The sequence below is a fragment of the Vigna angularis genome, chromosome 5, assembly GCF_016808095.1.
Source record: "Vigna angularis cultivar LongXiaoDou No.4 chromosome 5, ASM1680809v1, whole genome shotgun sequence".
Taxonomy (NCBI): Eukaryota; Viridiplantae; Streptophyta; class Magnoliopsida; order Fabales; family Fabaceae; genus Vigna; species Vigna angularis.
The window spans coordinates 23079254-23103661 of NC_068974.1; the positions used below are offsets into that span (position 1 = coordinate 23079254).

The 24408-nt window shown below is 35.0% G+C and overlaps 2 protein-coding genes and 1 long non-coding RNA gene across 3 annotated transcripts; 2 read left to right on the forward strand and 1 right to left on the reverse strand.

Moving 5' to 3' along the window:
• Positions 1–1047: 1047 nt before the first annotated feature.
• On the forward strand, positions 1048–2242 carry LOC128196571 (ervatamin-B-like). The gene is made up of 2 exons (XM_052877951.1): positions 1048–1474; positions 1605–2242. Exons 1-2 carry the CDS (start codon positions 1048–1050, stop codon positions 2186–2188), a joined length of 1011 nt encoding a protein of 336 aa, XP_052733911.1. The 3' UTR covers positions 2189–2242.
• Positions 2243–17039: 14797 nt separating this feature from the next.
• LOC128196685 (uncharacterized) lies at positions 17040–17696 on the forward strand. The gene has a single exon (XM_052878187.1). It carries the CDS (start codon positions 17040–17042, stop codon positions 17694–17696), a length of 657 nt encoding a protein of 218 aa, XP_052734147.1.
• A 3395-nt stretch (positions 17697–21091) lies between these two features.
• Positions 21092–23231, reverse strand: LOC128196523 (uncharacterized). Its single transcript, XR_008248917.1, has 3 exons — positions 22624–23231; positions 22009–22080; positions 21092–21406 (listed from the first exon to the last, which is right to left on the reverse strand). It is a non-coding gene; the product is annotated as an uncharacterized LOC128196523 (long non-coding RNA).
• Between the last annotated feature and the right edge of the window lie 1177 nt (positions 23232–24408).

Below are 24408 nucleotides of genomic sequence, written 5' to 3' on the forward strand. Positions count from 1 at the left end.
ACCGTTGTCGTTTCTCTTGATTGCACTAGTGAATTTACCTGATCTAATAATTAATATGTTAAAAATTTAATAAAATAATAGATTTCTAGAAATATTGTTGGCCAGATTACACTTTTATACAAGTGATATCTATTCAAGACTCTAATAATATAAATGGACAAGTGATACAAAAATTATCAATATTAAAATCTTATTTGTTCGCCTTTTGTACATGTTTTTGGATTGCGTTTAGATTGTATGATATTGTTTTATTATTTTGAATTGTCTTTGGAGTTTAACATCATTTTAGTGTGACGATTATTTAGATTTGAATTAAAAAAAATTGTAATTTTTTTTATTTTAGAAAGAACTTATAATTTAATGAGTCAGTGAGTCAACCCGTTTAACCTAAAAACCAGTGGTGAGTCGAGTCGGGTTCGAATTTTTTCAGCTCACTAATAAGTGAGCCGGGTTAGGTTGGTTCACTAAGTGACCAACCCGTAGTGAACCGGACCGGATCGAACCGGGTTACCGTTTTCACAACTCTATTTATTTTTATTATTTAAATATAATATTTTGTTATTAAAAAGGGTTAGCAATTGCTAACAATCAAGCATTATAAGCGATATCCATCACAGTAACATCACACAGAACCCAATAAAACTAAAGCATAGAATCTTTTGTAATTTCAAACAATGACCCCTTTCGTGTACAATGTTGGTTGGTCGTTATTTTGTTTTCAAACATAATAGAGACGAAACATTGGTCATCAGCTTAATAAATTTTGACCATGGATGTAATAATAAGATGGAACAAAAACTACGTACTATTGTCAAATAATAATATTGCTAGTAAGAAAAACAAAAGCAGCGTAAACTATGAGTCTAACTAACTAAAATTGAATGTAAGTTGCCGGAACAGGAATCTTGAATCAGAAAGCAACCTTATTAATAATTGCATAACATAATTAAAGTCCATGATCTCTATATAAGCCACTATAGTCCGTCGTTCGATGCATTCCAACTCAACTTTCTTCCAAAACTCACAAATCATTTGTTGGTGATAGAAATGGCTTCCAGCAGCCAAAAACAATACGTTTTAGCTCTGTTCCTTCTCTTTGCAGTTGGAATTTCCCAAGTGATGTCCCGCAAGCTGCATGAGACATCCTTGAGAGAAAGACATGAACAATGGATGCAAGATTATAACAAAGTGTATAAGGACGCGGCAGAGAAGGAAAAACGTTTCCAGATATTCAAGGACAATGTGGAGTTCATTGAATCATTCAATGCTGCTGCCAACAAACCCTACAAGCTTGGAGTTAATCACTTTGCTGACCTCACAGTTGAGGAGTTCAAGACTTTCCGTAATGGATTGAAGAGGCCACACGAGTTTAGCACCACACCATTTAAGTATGAAAACGTGACTGCTATTCCTGCAGCCATAGACTGGAGGACAAAAGGAGCTGTTACTCCAATCAAAAACCAAGGTCAATGTGGTAAGATATATAAAGAACATCTTTTTAATCAGTGCTTTATCATGTTCAATGATGATCATCATCTCATTTAAAGTTCACTGTGTCACTCTTTGGACTAATATGTAGAATAATTTTGTTTGAAAAATTGTAGGGAGCTGTTGGGCATTTTCAACTGTGGCTGCAACTGAGGGTATACACCAGATAGCGACAGGAAAACTGGTGTCGCTTTCAGAGCAAGAGCTAGTGGACTGTGACACAAAAGGTGTGGACCAAGGGTGTGAAGGGGGTTACATGGAAGATGGGTTTGAATTCATTATAAAAAATGGTGGAATCACGAGTGAGGCAAACTACCCCTATAAGGCAGCTGATGGGTCTTGCAAGAAAGAAAGCACAGCAGTGGCTGAAATAAAAGGGTATGAGAAGGTTCCTCCGAAGAGTGAGAAGGCACTGCAGAAAGCTGTGGCTAACCAACCAGTGTCAGTTTCTATCGATGCAGATGGTTCAGGTTTCATGTTTTACTCGAGTGGAATATACTCAGGAGAATGTGGAACTGAACTTGACCATGGTGTTACTGCAGTGGGTTATGGCATTGCTAATGGAACTGAGTATTGGTTGGTGAAGAATTCATGGGGCACAGAGTGGGGTGAGGAAGGGTATGTGAGGATGCAGAGAGGTATATCTGCCAGCCATGGTTTATGTGGAATTGCCTTGGATTCCTCTTATCCAACTCTGTGAATACTTCAATTATCTATGTAAATTGTCTTTCAATAACCTTGCTTTTCTGTTCGTGCGTACGCAAGGGCCAATTTTTTCTTTTGTTTCTTTTAACTTGTGTTAAGAAAATTAATATAATTATTATTCTATTTCAATGAATAATTTATTTATATAATTATATTTATGTGTTACAATAATTATGTATAGTTATAAATATAATATTTAAATAAAGAATTTGATAACATAAAAAAATTTAAATAATTAAACACAATTTTTTCTTTTATAGCAAATTAATTAAAAATAAATAATATTATTTTAATATTGATTTATTTTATGTTAAAATAATGGATTATAGAAAGTATAATAAATAATACCAATAATAAAATAGTAATAGATTATACTACTACTACTAATAATAATAATAACAATAATAATAAAATATCAATAATAAGATTAAAACTTAAAATTTGGATATGAATTTTTATTTTAAAATATAAAATTAACACAATAAGTTATTATTGATTGTAGTAAAATAATATTCTTATACAATTAAAACTTATAATTAAACTTTTGAATTAAATATTGTATTAAAATAAAATGTGTATTCATAGATAAAGTAAAATATAAATATATTGTGCAATATAATCCCTAAAAAATAAAATATAAAGTGTTAAAATTTGTAAATAAAAACACATGTAAACAACTTAAAACACATAGGAATACTGAAAATGTATTGACAGGAATGAATCAGTGAAAAATGAGTTAAACCTAAAATATTCTAAATAAAAGTAACATGTATAGAATGCAACATATTCTGAAATGGAATCTCTATTAAAAATGTTAAAGTAACATGAATTTAAACTATAAAATTTTTACATAATAATTTATTAGTAATGTACAGTAAAACAATATTATTATATGATTAAAATTTATTTGAGTTATATATTATATTAAAATTAAATACATATATACACGAATAATTATTACAATAATTATGTATAGTTATAAATATAATATTTAAATAAAGATTAAGGCATTTGAACTAAATTTCTTCTTTATATATATTTATGATGGTAGGAATAGCATACTGTACAACTTAAGTTTACTAAATAATATAATAAAGGGTTAAATATGTTTTTAGTCCCTAAATTATTGGTCGTTTCTGGTTTTCGTCTCTCTTTCAAAATAAGGTACAATTTGATCCTCATTCTTTGCGAAACTTTGGTTTTAGTCCTCGAAAACTAACACCGTTAAAAATGTGCTGATGTGTCTAACGTCTCTGTCCACGTGTTCTTACAGTTAAAATGCAAAGTTAATCCAACATTGGCAAAATTTGATTTATTAGTTTCATTGCAAAGTGTTGTCTGAAGGATTTGAGCAAAGACGAGGTGGAAAGAAGGTTCAAGCTTGGATATTGTAAGGACCTCATTTTTTTAAGTGGTGGGGACACCCACTTCTTGCATTATTAGAGTGCAATTATTGGGGGAGGGAAAAAAGGGGGGAGGGTCGCATTTTTGGCACCAGGGAGAGCAGCCCACAAGTAAGGAACTCGTTCTTTCTCGCTCTAAAACTTCATCTCCAAAATTCTCTCGCTTCTCTCTAGAATTCCAGCACCTTGAACCATAGGAATTCAATTCTGATGCTACCTTGGCCTCCGCGGAGTAGAGGGCTTCATTTCAACCGAATGTTTTCGTCGTTCCGATCGGGGCAGAGTTCTTGGTTGTAGGATGGTTGTGCTTGGAGAAAACCAGGTAAGGAGAGCTAGATCTGTTTCTATAGATTGTAGGAATAATATGTTTGAGATCATATTATGATTGTTTGATGAATAATTTTGTGTTTAGAGTATCCTTCTTTGCTATGAATCTGTATGAGTGATTGTAGAACTATACTGTTGCAAATCTGGGAAGAAGGGGATGAAAAATGGGGTTTTCTGGAATCTGGTGCGATTCTGCAGAATTCTGCAAAACGCGCATACGTCCAATTTTGGTGAGTCAAAATTGGACGTTCGTCCAATTTGCTCGACCAGTTAGTGATCGGCCAAAATAGTACGAGCGTTCGGTTTTGGTGTTCTAAGGTAAAGAGCGTTCGCTTTCGTCCTTAAGTAAAGTTAGTAAAATATTAGACGTTCGTCCAATCGGTATTCAAGTGATTTAGTAATTTAGGCGTTCGTCATTAATTTAGTATTTTCATGAAGCAATATCGAGCGTTCGGTCTTGGTAGATTAATGATTGTGAGCGTTCGTTCTCAATTTGGTATTTTAGGTTTCAATCTTGAGTGTACGGTCGTAAATTGGTATTTTCAATCCCGAGCGTTCGGTCTTAATTTTAATTCTTAGGTTTGAATCTTAAATCGTTCGGTCATGGTGAAATAGTGATTTTGAGCGTTCGGTCTTAAATTGAATTCTTAGGTGTGAATCTCGAACGTTCGGTTTTGGTGTAATAGTGATTATAAGTGTTCGTCCTAAATTGGTAGTTTCAGGAAGTTATCTTGAGCGTTCGTTTTGGTGAATTAGTGTTTGTAGTCGTTCGTCCTTATTTTGGATTTTTGAGGTTTAGATTGTAAGCGTTCGGTCTTGATGTATGAATTATTATTAGCGTTTGATCTTGATCTGATAGTGAACGTTCGATCTTGATGGTGATTATTCTAAGTTAGTGATCGTTCATAGCGAACGTTCGGTCTCGATAATGTTTGTCTTCAGATAGTGATCGCCATAGGCAACGTTCAGTCTTTGATGATGATTGATCTTTGAGCGTTCGTCCAAATAGATAAGTCTAAGTGCCAAATCTTAGCGTTCGTTCGAATAGTGTTCGGCTAAATAGTATTCAGTTTAATAATGTTTGATGTTTTAGTGTTGAGCATAAGAGATTGATCTTAACGTTCGTCCTAGCAGTATCCAATTTGAGTGAGGTGTTCGGTTTTAGCGTTCGACATGATTATGTTGGATCTCGTAGTCTCCGTTCAAATAGCATACTGTTCGGCAATATAGCTGTCAGCATATAGCGTTCGTCTAAATAGTATTCAGCAAATAGCGTTCGGTCAGATAGCGTTCATCCAAATAGTATTCAACCAACTAGTATTCGGAAAATATCCTTCGGCAGATAGCGTTTGACAGATAGCGTTCGGTCAAATAGCGTTCGTCCAAATAGTGTTCGACCAAATAGTGTTCGGCCAAATAGTGCTCGGCAAATAAGTTTCGTTTCCAAGGTTATTTGCTCTGGTTTTGTGCAATGTGTTTTGAATATATACTCTAAGGTGATTTATGTGAAAAATATGTGAATGCATGTGATATGATAAAATTACTCTGATGAATGTATTTTATGATGTTAACATGAAATTATACATTTGCTCATGATATCAGTATTATGGGGAGATTTTGTAATGGTATAATATGAGTTAAGGAATATGAGTATGGTATGAGTCTTGTGAATAGATTCAGTAATGTTATGGTATTTATATATATTGATGTTGAGGGTCCTATAGTCGGATGTCCTGGTCTATGTGCCGGTTTTGGACATAGTAAGGGGACTAACCTTGTGAATGATATGGAGGGTCGGATGTCCTGGTCTATGTGCCGGTTTTGGACATAGTGAGGGGACTAACCTTGTGAATGATATGGAGGGTTGGATGTCCTGGTCTATGTGCCGGTTTTGGACATAGTGAGGGGACTAAGACTGGTATCACAAGTGGTAAATCTTCCGTTGAATTGCTCATCAACGTATCATCCGGATGAGTGTCTATTGGGTATTGTGGTGTTTATTGGGGATTGTGGGGCGAGTGTCTAATAAGAATTGTAGTATGATGGTATATGAGGATGTCTGACATAAATTTATATAATGTTTATATCAAAGTAATTATGCATGTTTTATAAATGTTGTGTTGTATGTTAGCTCACCCTTACTTGTTTGTTTGTGCCGGAAAATCTTATCTGTGCGATGATCGTATAATTCGTTATACGGGAGCAGATGAAGGATTGTCGCGTGATCTCGTGCAAATGAAGAAAGAGATGGAAGAACAAATTAGAAGAATTCAATGTTATATTTGGAGTTAAATCTAAGCTTAAACATATGTATAGATTTAAGTGTGAGAGTTTGGGGTGTTACCGTAAATGTATTATTACAATATTTAAATTTTGAATTTTTAAAGTGTGAATTTTTGGGATGTTACAGATATCACCTTGTTGGGCATTGGTGGAGTTGGCCACGTAAGTTCATATTCGTCTTTGTTTTGGTTTAAAATGATGGATGGATTTAGGGATATAGGGTTTTGTTGAAGGGTTTTGGTTTCGAACTTGAGTTTCTTTCTTAATCACTTTTGAAGGGAAATGAAAGGTGATAGAGGAGGTTGCACACCAAGGAGCATAGGTTCTGGAATGTCCCAAACATGTGGATCCTCTCACTTAGCTTCAAAAAACTGTGGTTGTGGGGAAAGATTGTTGTTGTTGAAGGCAACTACATTGAAGAACAAAGGGAGACTATTTTATAGATGTAGAAATTGGGCAGTAAGTGAGAATAAAAGCTTTATTTATTGTGTTGAAGATTGTATTGGTGATTTGTAATTTTCATTTGCAAAGTAATTCAAGCTGTAACTTCTTTGAATGGGTTGATGAAATAGATTTCGAAATGGAAGGAAGCTTACAAAGGAAGAGTGAAGAAGTTGAAGTGTGTATTGAAAATGTTGTGTTGGATCTAAGGAAGAAGAAGGACAAGTTGAAGAAGAAATTAGAGGAAGAGAGAAAAAATTTCAAAATGATGTTGGTGTTTTTTGTATTGTCATGGGCATTAACAGCTATGTTTTGTATTCTGTTTGTGTTGAAGGTAAATTGTAATTAGATAGGTTGTGTTGTGGATGTACTTTGAAGTTTTAAATTGAATAAAATATGGAAGTTCAGTTCAATTGTGCCCTCATGGTTGTGTTATGTGCATTTGTGTTATATACTTTGAAAATATTAGCAGCTTTGACTACCAATTTTACAATGCAGACTGTGCTCTTGTTTGTAAAGCAAGCTTTGACTACCAATTTAAGATGTTCAAAAAATAGTGTGACAGAATCCAAGCTAATGTTCAAAAAAAGTGTGACAGAATAGAAGCACAAAATCACCAAATTCTGCAACTTATCAGAAAAAGTGTTCAAAATTTGGGGGTTTAAATGTCAATTTTGCAGAAACGAGTTTGGAATGTTAATGTGATGATTTGAGCAACTTTGGTTTACCAAATGTGACATGTACTAACTGCCAGCAGAGGCTAAAAGCGTCCAGATGAAAATATCACTATATGAGTTGCTCTTTGATAATGCGAAATTTTACCATTATTTAAGCATAATTTTAGTAGCAAAATCAACTCTTTTCTAACTTATAACTTGTTTAATCCTCTTCTTTTGTCTTGTTTTCTGAATAATTGTGTTTTTGGCTACTTTGATGTACTTTCATCGATAATCCCTTATTTTGTAGCTAAAAATGAGCTTGGAAGAGTCTCCAACAATGTATAAAGCTGAACCAAAGCAAGCACATGCAAAAACGCTCGTCGACCAGTTGACAGAAGTGGACGCTCGTCCAGCCATGCAGAAGAGGACGCTCGTCCTGAGAGATGCGCAGTGGACGCTCGTCCAGCGAAGAAACGAGAGGACGCTCGCCAACAGGAAGTGGACGCTCGTCCTGAGAAGACGCCAGAAGAGGACGCTCGTCCTGAGAGATGCGCAGTGGACACTCGTCCAGCGAAGAAAAGAGAGGACGCTCGTCCAGCGAGGACGCGCAGTGGACGCTCGTCCAGCGAGCTAAGAGGACGCTCGTCCAGAGAGGCGCTCAGTGGACGCTCGGCATCCAGAAGTGGACGCTCGTCCATGCTCTGTGGACGCTATTTTTGCGAGAAGCTCGCGCCCGGGCGCGACAGAGAGGGCGCCGGGCGTGACTTTCCAGAGAGTTTCACACCCGGGCGCGACTGAGAGAGGGCGTCGGGCGCGACTTTTGCTGATGTGTCTGACAGAGCTTATTTAACCCTAAAACGCGAAGGGGTTTGGGTCTTTGGTTCTTTGGAGGCGCGATTCACTGAGAGGAGAGCAAGGAGGACTACTAGGGCTCGTGGGAACACTCCCTTCTTCCTCTTGGGTTCTTCATCTTCTTCCATGGCCATTTTGTAAGCTTAAAGGCTCTCCATGGAAATGGAGAGCCAAACCCATCTTGTTGGGGTTATTTGTAGCCTCTGAATTCTTGTGTATTTGTTGAATGATTTGAATATATATATGCCTTTTCTATCAATTGCTAGTATTCTTGTTTCCAATCTTAAAGCTTGCATGTAACGGGGACGTTCATGACTTGATTTTGGGGTTTTATGGGTTATAGGGACGTAAGATGAAACCCAGAACTGAAATAGGAGTCCTTGTGGTTCATTGATTCTAGGGATGGAAGATGATTCACATGTTGTCTTAGATCCTAGTTCTTAATGCGGGTTTGCTTGTTAGATTGTCCAAGGGATTGGAGTTTGATAAGGAAAACCTAGGCTCTTTCACCTAAGGGATTAGGGCTAGAGTGTTTTAGTGGATTGACTTTAGTAAATTGATAGAGAGGAGATAAAATTGGTTTTACACAAGAGTGCATTGGTAAAAACTAACCTTAACAATGTCATTTCATACCATTTCTAGTCTTTTCCATTTCCAAGTGTCTTCAATACCAAAGTCCAAACTTGTAATTACTTGTGAATTTATGTTTCTGCACTTGTTTATAAATTGATGTTATGTTCTTGAGTCTAGATGAGTTGTTAATCGCACAATTCTTTAGTATTACGAGTCTCTTGGGAAAACGATACTTGGACTTACCATTTTATATTACTTGAAGCGATTCGGTACGCTTACCGAAAACGCCTAACAAGTTTTTGGCGCCGTTGCCGGGGATTCGTGTCAATACTAGACTTTTGTATGATTTCTAACTTATGTAGACTTGATTTTGTATATAGAACTAACTCTTTTGTTGTAAATTGATTTTCACTTTTATTTGGGCTAATTTGTGGCTTTAGCCTAGTTGTGTCTAAGTATATGCAGGGAGATGTTCACATAAGGAGGACTGCAGCCTCAAAAGCATCATGAAGACCCTGAGATTGAAGGAATTATAGGACACAAGGAGACAACTATTTTGAGCATCACAAACTGCCCCAAATTCTTCCTCCCTTGAAGATGCTCCAAGTGCTAAGTGAAAGATGAAGAAGAAAGGGAGAAGGAAAAGAGAAAGACTAGTCACCACCACCCTTTGATGAGAGACAAGGAGCTCAAGCCTAGCAAGCCAAAGTTGATCAAGAGGATTGAGTATTTAAAGATGTCAAGGTAGTGGAATGGCTAAGATGAAGAGAATTATGCTAAGAGAGTTGATTTGGTGGCTAGAAAGTGTTTAAGAAGAGTTGGTGAAAGGAGCACACCAACAACAACATTTGCACTTCATTGAGTAATCCGTCAAGCTAATGACGTTAAACAAGCGCTTTTGGGAATTTGTAAATAAATGAACTTGTAAATAACATTACCAAGAAGATTTACCTTGCTTTTCTGGCTCTTTTTACATGTCCTTACATTGTGTCCATATGCATTGCAACTGCTACATCTTATAGCAATATTGGTCTTTGACAATTTTCCATGGTTGACATATTCATCAGCTTCTCGTCTTCTTAATTTTTTTAGCCTCCCAGGAGGTGTTTTGTAAATGGGAGGTAGTAGTTGTGGAGAGTCAGATGTAGGCCAAAGTTGTTGTCCATTGATAGGACTTATAATTGGTGCATAACAAGTTCTATAGGCATGTTTCTTATAGTAAGGATGAACATAATGTTCTGGGTTTTCTGATTTGTAATAAATGGTAGCAACAGCATGTCTACATGGTATTCCTACCAAATCCCACAAGTAACAAGTACATGTGTGATTACTTAAATCAACAACAAATTTGTCCATGGTAAAGCCATGAGTTACTTCAAACTGTGAACCCCCTGCCCATACCGGAAGCCAATTCCCACTCTTTTCAACCTCCATATCCAATCTTTTCCTCGGTTTAGGCATAACATCACCAGGATGAGTCAACTTTTTCTCTAAGGCTTGCAAGCCTACTCATTATGTATGATCTAATCCATTCCATCATTGAAATTATAGGTTTGTCCCTTGCCAATAAAATAGTACTATTAAATGATTCTGACAAGTTATTGATCAACACATCACACCTAGGATAAGCACTAAAAGCATGCTTACACCAATTTTTAGTTGGTATACCCATTAACCCATTTCCCTCTTCCTCTTGCTCTTCCACCATTTGTCCCTCAACATTCCCCTCTTCCTCTTGCTCTTCCACCATTTCTCCCTCAACATTCCCCTCTTCCTCTTCGTCATCTAGTACCAAGTCTTGTACTTCAACATTTCCCTCCACCCCACCAATATCTTCTTCATCCATAACAACCTCTTCCTCCATCTCCTGTACTCTTATTTCCTCTGCCTCCTGACCAAATGTAAGAAAAGTAATTTCCTCTGCCTGACTCGGTTGGCCATGTTGAACATAGATTTCAACTTCCTCCTTATTTGGTGAAGATCCACGGACACCCTAAGCAGTAGTGGTTCATTAAGAACTCGTTGTTCACCGCTCGACCAAGTCGACAATGGTTCCTTTCGGAACGCTTCGTTCATCAACTTGGGCGTTGTTCGTACCGGACGACAGTGGTTCGTTTCGGAACTCTTAGTTCACCATCCGGCCAAGTTGACAGTGATTGCTTTCGGAACGCTCTGTTCATCAACTTGGGTTTATGCTCATTATTTGTTCGTTCGATTTCGTTTTTCTTCGTTCACAATTTCGCTGTGAGGTCGAAAGGCAGAATGGTTGACTTCTTGTGAGGCCGAATGGTTGAATACCTGTGAGGCTAAGTTTGAGAAAGTACATGAGAGGTCAAGGTACGCCCGAATGACTGAGGCCATGGGAGGCCGGGAAGTTGAGGCCAGGGTATGGCCGGACGACTGAGGCCATGGGAGGCTAGGAAGTTGACTCTAAGGTGTGGTCAGACGACTAAGGCGAATAATTGGGGCCAAATGGTTGAACACCTGTAAGGCCAAGTTTGAGAAATTACCTAAGAGGTCTAGGTATGATCGGACGACTAAGGCCATGGGAGGCTGAGAAGTTGAGGCCAGGGTATGGCCGAACGACTGATTATCAATACTTGGCCGAGGCTGAATGGCTAAGGCCGGATGGTTGAGGCTGGATGGCCGAGGCCGGATTGTTGAGGCTGGATAACCAAGGCTGAACGGATGAGTATGAACACTCGATGTCCTTTAAAGCACCACTCACTAGTTCCTTATGGCTACAATAAGGATACTCATTTGGCCCCACGATGGGCACTATAATGTTTCGGGCTTAGGGTTGAAGTCTCATACTCAAGCACTCCAGATTGTCTCGAAGGTCAGATGATTGGCCTAGGTGATTGGCCGGGTGGTCAGCCTGGTGATTGGCCAAGGTGGTCAGCCTGGTGCTCAACCAACCTATATCATCGGTCTAATGATTGGCCTAGTGATTGGCCATGAGTAATTTGCTTAGGTGGTGCCTAGGAAACTGTACTGTAGAATACTTGTTTTATCTTTTTGATTGTCTACGTTTTATGTTATTTCTTTGTACAATTTAAAATAATATGTTATATTGAGTTTTTTTGTGGGGATATTGTTATTAGAATTAGAGATTGGAAAAAATTAAAATATATCTAAATGAACAAATTCAAATTAAAATATGTTTAAATATTTTTTAATTAACTTTTTAATAATTAATTAAAAAAATTATGGACTATTAAAAATAAGGAATTAGAAACATAAAATACGTAAACTTTCAACGTCCATCAAGTTTTGGGAATCATGAAAAATTGTTATTTGATTGATCATGATTAATTCTTGTTAAGTTTCTTATATGTTTTAAAGTTTTCATCTCTAGAATGTTATTTATTTAATTTAATTCATGTTTTATTTAAAAACTTAAATATTTAAACTTTTTATTTATTGGTTTGATTGTCATAATATTTAATATCAACTATTCAGTCACATGTAAAATATAATAAATATATTTAGTGATTTAATAGTCTAACATAAAACAATAAGAAAATTCGAAAAATAATAATGAAAATAAAATAAAAGAAAGTGTAATAATATAATCACTTGATTTTATACTTTTTAATTTTTTTATTAACAAAACAAAAAGTGAGAGAATAACTTATTCTTATCCGTATATTTTTTTATTTAAACATAAAACTTGATAAAATATGCTACTAATATGTTATCATTTTAAAATTTAAAATATCTGTTATAGTATGTTTTTACTAATTAATACAATTTTATAATTTTTTTCAATTTTAATTACATTAAGATGTTCCTCTCCATTCTCATTTTCATTTTTTCTTGTTATTTCACTTTTTAAAGGTTCTTTTTCCTTTATCTTTTACAAGATTTATTCTTCATATCACATTTCTTTCAAAATCTAATCGTAGTTTGTGGCACCAGAAAAGGTAGATAACATATTTACTTGATTAGATTTTATAAAAAAAGGCTTAATTCTTTGTTTTGTTGTCACTACAAGAAAATAGTTAGTTACCTGTCATTGCATATAGATTAAAATTCATATCTAATAAATATATTATATATAGATATTATATACGGATATTGGGAAATTTGTTACATACAAATTTTTTTGTACATAATGTTGGCGCCTTTGAGCGCGAAGTTTCCTAAGGATGGATTCGTATCTAGTATCTGTGTGTAAGTTGATAAAATCTTACCTGTTGATATTATATACGGATTTTGAAAAAGAAAAAAAGTTAAAAATTAAATTGAAAGCTGCCTAAAAGCTAAAACGTTGTCTCGAAAATGTTTCCTCTCTCACTCTCGAAAAAAACTCATTTTTCCCTCTTGGTGTAGCTCACAGGTTGCCTTTCTCCCTCTCTCTCTTGGACTCTACTAGCTTTTCTCCCTCTTCTTGAACCTTCAGTCCACTTCTTCACTCCACTTCTTCTTGAACCTCTCCTCTCGAACCTCTCTTCTCTAGAGCTGTCAGTCCACCTCTCCGCTCGCGAGCCTTCGATTTTGTCAAACTCGCACTCCACCTCTCTTCTCTAGAACCCTATTCGAGGGTTTTTCCATATCGTGGCCAACGCCAAACAATCTCGATCATCAATTGATTATTCTTTCCAGCCCTAAATCTGGTAAGTGATTCTTCTCTTTCATAATTTTCGTAAATGCCTAGAAATCTTTAAAATCGAAAAAGGGTCAAACACGCGAACCCTAATATGTGTTAATTTCATTTTAATTGGCCCATTTTTGGTTCGTCTAGCAAGACATAGTTGGATTCTGACGGGACATCGATTGAGGCGGGTGTTGCGGTTTAAGTTGAGACAAATACAACCTGTGTTGCGAAGGTCGTTGTAGTGAAGGAACCAGAAAAAGGTGTTTTTAATTTCCTTTTTTGCTTGGTTTGGTATGCAATGTACTTTAGTGTGTGTGTGTGTATATGTATATATATATATATATATATATATATATATATATATATAGATATATAGATATATATATAGGTGTTTTTAATTTCCTTTTTTGCTTGGTTTGGTATGCAATGTACTTTAGTGTGTGTGTGTGTATATGTATATATATATATATATATATATATATATATATATATAGATATATATATATATATATATATAGATATATAGATATATATATATAGATATATAGATATATATATAGATATATAGATAGATATATCTATAGATATATATCTATATATATATCTATATATATATCTATATATATATAGATATATATATATCTATAGATATATATATAGATATATATCTATAGATATATCTATCTATATATCTATAGATATATATCTATATATATATATATATATTGTTGATAGGGGAGCACATGTGATAGTTAATCTTAATCCCTGTTATGTTGGTTTTTGATGATGACAACACACTGATAATAATAACACATGAATGTTGTCAAGGCACAACAAAAAAGAGTTTCTATGTGTTATATCAATGCATATGTTTAACATACTAATGTGACTGCATATTATCATATTTATGATGAGATTATATCTGTATATGCACAATGTATGATTCTGTGTTATGAATACCACATGTACAAAAAATATATCTAAATGACAAAATTGATTATAGTGTTGTAGTAATCAACTAAGGTCATCAGACAACTTATGGTTTTGAACTGTGACAAAACAACTAGTTCGAATCGATTACATTAGTTATTGAATCGGTTAAAACTTGTGTATTTGCATATATCATTTTCAAATGTGTTGTGATGAGTCTTTGGAAATTTTATTTTTCAAAATTCTGTTAAGTGTTGAAGCTTAATCGATTACATGCTTTGTGTATTCAATTAAGTCTGTTATGTTTGTACATTGATTTCTTGCTAGTCATAACTGATATAAAGGTCATATTTTTAAATGTGTTTGACAAGAATTTAATGAGAATCGATTACATTAATTGTGTATTCAATTAAGAGCTAAGTTTGTTGTAATTCTGTTACATCTGTCTAATGTAACCGATTACATAAGTTTAGTAATCGATTGCTTTGCGTCAGAACTGATATAAACTATTTATTGACGCATTATTTGAAAATCTGTAACGATTGATCATACTTACACTTTCATATCTGATTGATTTCACTTGAGAGTTTTACATATTACTCTAAAGCTTCAAGAATCAAGAACGAGAAGAATCAGATCATCTTGAAGCATTCTTGAGAAGCAATTTACTAGACTACATTGACTGATCGCTTTAGCACATCTGAAGGTGCATCTTAATTGATTAGGAGAGAATACTTGCAATCTTGAATTTGTTGTTTCCCTGTACGTGAGTGTCAGGACGAAGAGTGGTGTGCTCTTGACTTTGACAGGGGATATCTCAAAGGGTTTGCTGCAATAGGGACGGGTTGTTCTATGTTGGCAGGTGTTGTTGTTTCTATATTTGATTAAGAGTTTGTGAGGTGTTTACATTTGAGAGTTGCTCTGTAAAGCCTTAGCTGTAATACTCTTACCATTATAGTGAATTACTCTTCGATCTAAGGTTGATTGAGAGGGTGACTGGATGTAGGCATTGAGGTCGAACCAGTATAACAACTATGTTTGTTTTTCTTTCCTCTATCTCTTTACATTTTCATTATGATTGCATATACACGTACTGTTTCATTGCACACAGTTGATTGCTGCATAAGAAAGATTTCAAGAACCTTATAGTTTGCGAAAAAAGATTTAAAAGGTGCAAGTTTTTATAAAACATCAATTCACCCCCTCTTGGTATAGAGAAACAAAATCCATCAATTCTAAGAGTAATGTATGAGAGTTTTACCTCCATAGTTGACAAATTTGCATGTGTTTCACTTGTCACAATTGTGAAAGGCTATATGAGATCCTAATAATGTGTTTGAGTTGGACAAAGAAAATCTATCTTTAGATACTAAATTTGTACGAGTATTGGATTATCATACCAAACAACTACGAAGAGCATTTGTACAATAAATGTATTATGGGATGAAAAGACTTAGGACTCTTGTGGGAGTTGGTGGAAAACATGCAAAAGTCATATCTATATATCTTTCTTGGTAAGCATAATTTTCAAGGATGAAAATTTTGCACCCAATGGGTAAGATGTAAAATCTAATTTTTTTTAAAGTGATAAAATAAATTTAATAGAAGAATGTTTATATTTAAGTTATTATGTTAGTTGTATTACAAAAAAATGTGGTAACTTGGTTGCCTAGAGCTTTTCAGCAAGAGTGGTTTGGAGTTTAAGATTCACCTAGCACACTTTTTAATTTTTTATTTTTTTGAATAAGAGTTCTCAAATGGTTAGATTGCATGTTCTGGAAGTGGAAGTTATGGTTCAACGTTTTCTTAGCGCACTTATATTATTTTTGCAATTAAATGGATTTTTGGAAGAGGTAGAAGTTTGAACGTGAATTGTAGGCTGACCTAAGGGAAAGCAACCCGGTCAACTTGGTCAAATATAGTGCATAGTGTATGTGGACAATAGACAAAAAATTAATGAGCTCATTATGAAAAATAAATTTGGATCAATCAGAAATAAATTGGATATATTCTGATTTTATTTTGAATTAATGGGTTATTATTTTAATTAAGGAATGAATCTGGACATTATCTTTTAAGATTTAGTAGTCTAGCTTATTAGGGGATAAAAAATAGTTAAGGCTGATCTGAAGTGTTTTAAGAAGTGCAACTTATTTTTCTCCGAAGGAAAGATGACTACTCTTCATGATATAGGTAAGTGTGTCTCCACCGATCAAAAAACTTTTTGTATTATGGTATTGGGTTTTGGACACATAATAAGAATATAATTTTGTTTTGAATCAAGTTTAAAAACATGGATAACAAAGAAAAGAGAAGTGGTGATTGGAACTAAGAGACAAAGAAGAATTGATTATCACTAGTACAGGATAAGGAAATGGCCTCGGTTGTTTTTTTGTCATAGGCCTCGGTTGAGAAACCGAGGCATATCCGGACGAGGTAAAATGTCTTCCTCTTATGCTTCGGTTGTAAACCGAGTTAGTATGTTGTCTTATACTGTCTCAGTTGAAACATGAACCGAGTCAGTAAAGTGGTTTTTTTTTTTTTTCTGCCACACCTTGTGGAGCATGACGAAGCACAAGTGCGTCCAGAGACCAGAGAGAGTGGTTACACAAGCAGAAGTGCGTCCAGAGACCAAAGAACCTCTTCTCATTATTCAGTGCTTCCTGCAGGATCTCCAAAGCTTCCATCGCTTCCTCCGTGGTGCCTTCTCTCGCCCCTTCTCATCACTCCAGCATGCATTCCAATTGCAGTCAAAATTTACAAAAATAAAATTGAATGATGAGTTTTGAAACTGAAGGCAGAGAACCCAAAAACGCAAAGAACCCAAAAACGCAAAGAACCCAAAAACGCAGAGAACGCAAAAACACAGAGAACGCAAAAACACAGAGAACGCAAAAACACAGAGAACGCAAAAACACAGAGAACGCAAAAACACAGAGAACGCAAAAACACAGAGAACGCAAAAACACAGAGAACGCAAAAACACAGAGAACGCAAAAACACAGAGAACGCAAAAACACAGAGAACGCAAAAACGCAGAGAACCCAAAAACGCAGAGAACCCAACGAAACCCTCGCCGCGCCACCACCGCCGCACCATCAGCTCGCCCTTGTCGGTCCATCGTCGGGCCTTTGGTTTTCCATCACCTCGCCCTTCGGTTCATCCCCTACGAAGGCGAGATCCACCGCCAGCCGTCAGCCGCCACCAACGAAGCTTGAGTCGCGCCTCCCACAGTGTCGCCAAGCCCCAAATCGAAACCCTAAATCGAAGCCGCGGACAGGGACCGTCACGCCGCGGACAACCTCCCACCTCCACGAACACGGATCGTCACGCCGGGGAGATCAAGTCGCGGCGGCCGCCCCTACCTACGATAAATCGCGTCTGAACCTGAAAAGAAACAAGGGAAGAAGAGATCTCGCCGCCACCTTGCTCTGACCTCGCCGCGACCTCACCATGCCTCGCCGCCACCTCGCCATGCCTCGCCGCACTCGCCACCAACGTTAAGTTGCTTCTAGATTTCGCATGGATGGATAAGCAAGGAGCAGTGAAGTTGGATGCGTGCTCTGGATGTTGCAAGTGAGGGAGTAGTAGAGGATACCCTTTTTTGCATTTCGGAAGGTTTATGCCTCGGGTCAGAGGACTGAGGTATTTGGAATGTTTATGCCTCGGTTGGGTTAGAGGACCGAGGTAGTAAAAAATTAACCAATTTTAGGTGGGACGTGGCAGAACATCAGGTCTCGATTTTATTTTTAACCGAGTTAACTTGGTTTTTATGCTTCGGTTTTTTTACAACCGAGGCATATAAGTTTGTCGAAATTGCGAAAATGCCACCGCTTTAATATATGCTTCGGTTTTCTAAAAACCGAGACATATGACCCGTGTTCTTATCCCTATTTTGTACTAGTGTATCGACAAAGGGACAAAAGTAAGAGAAACTAACTACTTGTAATTTTTTTATTATAAATATTTTGCCTAGTATTTGCTTAGATTAATTTATGTTAGGTTTATATTATATCATATAATACTCGATTTTAAGTATGCCGAAAACGAATAACAGGATTAAGTATATGATGTAAATTTGAAATATTCGGTGGAAGTAAAATAATATACATTACGTATATAAACAACGGAAGTTTTTGTATGCTGTTTATAATATATAGTTATTTTTTTTTATAACAGATTATGCGGTGGATTTTGATACAATATAAAGTTTATAAAAGTTAAAGATTTATATATACATATGTATAGGTGTGTACGTATTGTATCAGTTTTTATAATTTTAGGAAGTATACGTTTTCTGGGAATGTCATATTAAAGATGATATAATATTAAATAATCTTATTTTTATTTTACTAAATTTTAGGTTAAGATGAATAACTGATGCAGTATAAGTGTTTATCACGTTGTCTCTTTTTTCTTCAGTAATGCAGAGTTGTTGTCATTGGTGGAGCTTAGTGTAGAAGTTGCAGTTTCGTTCTTTTTTTTTTTGAAACATAATTGCTGAAATTTTCAGGTTTGGGTTTTGGTAATTAGGCATTGGTGTTATTCTATATATAAAAGTATATATAATATATATCAACGTTAAAAGAGATTTGGTTATTTTTTTCAAATGTGACTTTAGTTTTATATTTTTATAAATGGAGTTTTAATGTTGTTCTTTTTGTAAATTATGGTTTGGAGGTGGAGTTGTTTTTACTGTTTTGCTTTGTATCATTATTATATTATATTATATTATATATTATTATTGTTATTATTATTATATGAAAAGTGAGTAGAATGTTTTACGGGTGAATTGTTTTTATTCTATAGCTTATATATATTGATTGATGCAATATAATATTATAATATACGTATATAACAAATAAAAGTTTATATATGGTGACAATAATACATGTATCTGGAAATTAATATATTATTTTTAACGTATAAAGAATTCGTGTATTTTAAAGTTTAACAAAGTTTGAAAGTTATGGTTTGGGTTTTCTATTATACGTATTTAAGGATTTGAGATTATTATACATAAAAGAAAATGGAGTAATCACACACTTTTGATTATTTCATTTTTGTAGAAAAAAAATTGTATTTTGACAATTAATATTTGATAATGTCAGTAATTGGTTATTTGTATTCACTGCTTTATATTGAGTTGGTAAATTGCCATAGTTTTTTTAAGTAATGGTGGCTTAGAGGTAGCATTTTGTTGTTGTGTTTTATTTAATTTTATGTATATAATGATAATAAGATGGCTTGTGAGTTTTGATTATTAAGATTTGGTCCGTAATTAAATTTTTGGGTGGTACTTGCACCGAATTAGTTTTCTTTAAGTGTAGTAATTTGAATAAAACTAGTTTTGGAAAATGAATGAATTTTTAGAAAGAAAGTGATTACTTAACAAAAGAAGGTTTGAGTATTGAATAACTTTTGGTAGGTGCAGGTGAATTTTTTAAAATTTGATTAATGACTTAAGTAGTGAATTTGGTGATTAATTGTCATATGAAAATAAATTGTTTATGATAAATAAAGTTTTTGTTGATGCCTAAAATTTTTGGAAAGTTGATTTATAAGAAGCTAAGTTCTTATTGATGAGTCTATAACAAATTGTTATATATGCTAGTGGTTAAATATTAGTGTAGAGGAAGATAACTTTTCTGGCGGGAATATCTTTATGGTTTTAGTAATTGTGGTAATTAAATGTTGGAAGCTAAGCTTGATGAAATTGTGAAAAGAGATGAACTAAGGTATGATTATCTATTATGAAAAAGGAGTTTATGAAAATGATGTTTAAAGCATGAATTTTAGTATTTAATCTTTGTATAATAGTTCGAGGTAATTGATTATGTTTTAATAAAAGGATTTAGTAAATATTATTGAAATATTTTTTTACGATGGATTGTTGAGTTATTGTTGAATGAAATTATCATCGATAACATGTTAAATCAATTTTGTTAGGTGTATAGATATGAATCGTTAAGAAATAATGACGATTATTTGGTGAAGGAAATAATTAATATTGTTTCTGCTGTAATGGGAAGAAGATAACGACTTGTGTAAGTTCTGGTGTGTCGAACGTTCGCCTTGTTCCTTGTTTGAAGTGATCGATCGGTGTACAGGGAGTAACATGCAGAATACACTCTGATGCTCAAGTCAGAATCTTAGGCTTTTAATAATTCAATAGTGAGTCAAACTCCTATTTATAGAGTTTGGAAGAATCTGACCAATTAATTTTCCTTTTAATGATCATTAATGTAAACCTTAACCACTTAACAGCAGCCGTTGTGCCATAAATTGCGCTTTAACTCTGCTCAACGGATGTTAGAATCGAGCGATCATGAGATGCTTTCTAGCACGTCAACCGCTCGGTCCTCTCCATCTAGTTTGTCACCATACCCGATCGGTCAGCTATAAGCCCATACACTAGTGGAAAAATGGCTTTTTATAACGTACAAAAATGATCTTTTATAACGTAGTTACTAGGGACATAGTTCTGGGCGATATAATAACTCTGCGCATTTTATAACGTAGCAGAAATTTACGTTATAATATGTTCCACATATTATAACGTAGTTTCTGAAGTACGTTATAATATCGCAATTTTCAGAATCAACATATTATAACGTACATTGTTTAGTACGTCATAATATATGTTTTTTTTTTTTTAAAAATTATTATAATTGACATCCTGATAATGTGGATGCAGATTTAAATGGAGTTCCTTTTTTATTTTCTTAATTATTTTCAAGCACTTTTTTGAAAATATTACATATAAAAGTAACGTATTAAGCTATGGCATCCATGATAAGGCAAAAAGAAAAGTTACCATGTGAAATATGTTTTCGAGAGTTGAAAACAGATTCAAAATGCATCCAGTTGTTATTATTAACATGCTGCTACACCATTGGGGTTAATGTTGATAGAACTGAAATCACAAACATATTTACAAACACTCAGGCTTATTACTTAATCCAAATTAGCTTCAGTGCTCTTCAGAGATTTTCACCATCATCAACATCTAATAACCCCCTTGTATGAAAGCATTCAAATGCTCAAACTCTTGACGGTGCTCGCGCACCACAACATGAACCACATCTCCAATGGACACCATTCCAATCATCCCCTTCTCATCAATCACAGGAATGTGCCCGATTCTGTTATTTGTAAGAAAATGCAGAATAAGATCTCAAACATGATTTACAAGCTTGTGTAATCATAAACTTATATGATATCTTTCCCAATGAACAATAATATATACATGTAGTGACAATGTGAATTTTGGTCTTGTTATAATAATATTCAATTACAAACTGTGATTATAATAATGACCATCTCAGAAGTCAAACCAAGGATGATTTTTTTTATTAATTGACAGCTTAAAACAATGTTTCAAAACTAAACTAAGTTGAAATACACAATTCATTTAAAATCAAAGCTGAAATGTCTACTTTCTATTTCAAAACTAAACTTTATTCTTTAAAAGGACTAGCATTCTACAAAAATTATCTGCATGACCATTAATGGATATGAATCTTTTAATGAAACTTGTACTTATCTACATCAGTGGGATAATTATTGCAGAATCGTATTCTATGCAATGCATGACCATTAAGCTAAATTATTCATTTTAAAGCAAATTATTCATCGCAACTTCCTCTGTTCCTCATTATTTTCAATTTTAACATGTTCTTAATTTATGACTTGATCATTGCCTTTGGTAGATATAGCAAAAGAATATACTGAATAAAATACTTACAAAATCTCCAATTCAGACAGTGATCCAATATCTCCAGAAAGCTTACCACCCAAACCAGTACTTGCCAGTGTTCTGAAATAAATAAAATTATTCAGTTCCTTTTAAACACCCATTCATCACTCACGCACGTACCAGCTTTAATCCACTACTCTTAATATACTTTACATCACCACCTATCCAACCAAACACAAGGTTGTATGGTGAATTGAAAGTCACATCAATAATACAAGTCCATGGCAGTTCATATCAGAATTATACATAAGTTTAAATTCTGAAATGGATATAAGCACTAACTTACCTTCACACAAGTGTTTTCAGCTCATTAGGGTATAAAGAGGCCTTTCTAGACTAACTAAGACACCTTAATATCATCCCTATGTCAACTATCCCTCCGAAAATTATATAATGTAGCAACTGAACTATAAAATTCATACCCTTTAACAACAAGACTAGAAAATATAAGCATTATAATACTGAGAACTCTACTCTTCAAGAACCAATTATACCTCACAAACCAAGAAACTATTAAACACACAAATTTTTATGTTACAAAAAAACAGATACAACATACCAAATTTATAACAGAGAAAAACAAAATTTTTATATTACTCTCACACTAAATGGTTTCAGGATTCATGGTAATTGGCCACACAGTTGAGATATCCACGAACCTCCCTTCGGAATCCACCAACGCTTGAACCATCAAGCACCCATTTTCACCCAAAAACGAGTCGTCAATTCTGAACCTAGCCAGCCCTAAAACCCTTAAACTAAAGAACAAAAGCAAATAACACAATCGATGCACCGAGAACATCAAAGAGAATGAAATGCATTGCATGAAACGAAAATGCAGAAACACGAAATCAAAGTACCTCGTCGTTGTGAAAAACCAATCTCTCAGGAAGAGAGGGTTTCAAAGGAGAAAGAAATAAAGAGAGGAAGAGATGCGCCAGTTTTGGTGGTAGAAAGGGCTGTCGGAGGCGAGGTTAGGAGGGAGAGGAGCGGGATCCGCCAGCTGAGGCTCCTGCGAGAGGACGGGAAAGTGGATATGGTTTTGACGAGGGAAGAGAGTTTTGAGAAGAGAATAGAACGCGTGCGGAAGAAGATCGCCATTTGCGAAGCCATCAGTGGACTGGACTCTGAGAGAGAATTAGGGTTCGACGACACTGAGAAAGATTGCGACACTATGGGACTAAAATTGTAGAGAGAAAGGGGAAAATCAATTTAGAGAGATATTAAGACTGATATTTAAAACCATATAATATCTTACTAAAATTTTTCACCCTTCTCATATATTATAACAGTTATCCAAGATTACGTTGTAATACGGTTTAAAACTTATTTACAAGTTTGCCACCGCGTTTCATATTATGACTAATTTTTATAACTCCGTTATAATACGTTTTGAAATTATTTACAAGTTTGCCACCGTGTTATGTATTATGACTGATTTTTAAAACTCCGTTATAATATGTCTTACGTTTATTACAGTTTTGCCACCGGTCAACCTATTATGATGGATTATTTTTATCAGTTATAATAGGTCTGTTATAGAATGACTTTTTTCCACTAGTGATAGTAACATAGGCCCCCCAAGCCCTAGCAAAATCTTAAATATTGCGTAGGGTTTTGAAGTATTAACTGATCGGTTTTGGGTTCTCTTGTTTCATGGGCCATGACAGCTCATCAATCGTCACGTCCCTTTAGTATCTGCAAAATGGCTAGGTTCAGACGCATTCCATACTTGCGCACCTGGCCGAACACCTCTACTAGATCTTTCACATGATCCTCTACCGAACGGCTACACACAACCATGTCGTCCACATAAACCTCCACACACCGCCCAATTTGATGGCAAAGGACTTTGTCCATCAAATGCTGATATGTAGCCCCTGCATTCTTCAACCCGAACGACATTACTTCATAGCCGTAATTGGACCGCTCAGTAATGAAAGTTGTTTGGGGTACATGGGAATCTGATTATACCCCAAGTAGGCATCCAAAAGGCTCAACACTTGAAACCTTGACGCCCCATCTACCAAAGCATCAATGCTCGACAAAGGATAGGAGTCTTTTGGACAAGCTTTATTTAGGTCAGTGAAATCTGTGTACATCTTGCATTGCCCATTCGACTTTTTTACCATAGCAACATTCGCCAGCCAAGTGGTATACTTGACTTCACGAATGAAGTTTGCCTCCAAAAGCTTCTTCACCTCAGCGTCTATCGTCAAACTCTTCTCTTCCCCAAGCCTCTTCTTCTTCTACGCCACTAGGTGAACCTCCTTGAACAATGACAACATATGCGATATGACTCCCAATTGGATTCCTGGCATGTCGACTGCGGTCCAAGCGAACAGATCCATGTTTTTCTTCAGCTCTTTGCCTATCAGCTTGGCCTGT

Coding starts and splice junctions, on each gene's coding strand:
- LOC128196571 (XM_052877951.1), top strand. CDS start 1,048: ATGGCTTCCAGCAGCCAAAAACAATACGTTTTAGCTCTGTTCCTTCTC. Junction 1,475..1,604: donor CAAAAACCAAGGTCAATGTG/GTAAGATATATA, acceptor GAAAAATTGTAG/GGAGCTGTTGGGCATTTTCA.
- LOC128196685 (XM_052878187.1), top strand. CDS start 17,040: ATGAGTTTTGAAACTGAAGGCAGAGAACCCAAAAACGCAAAGAACCCA.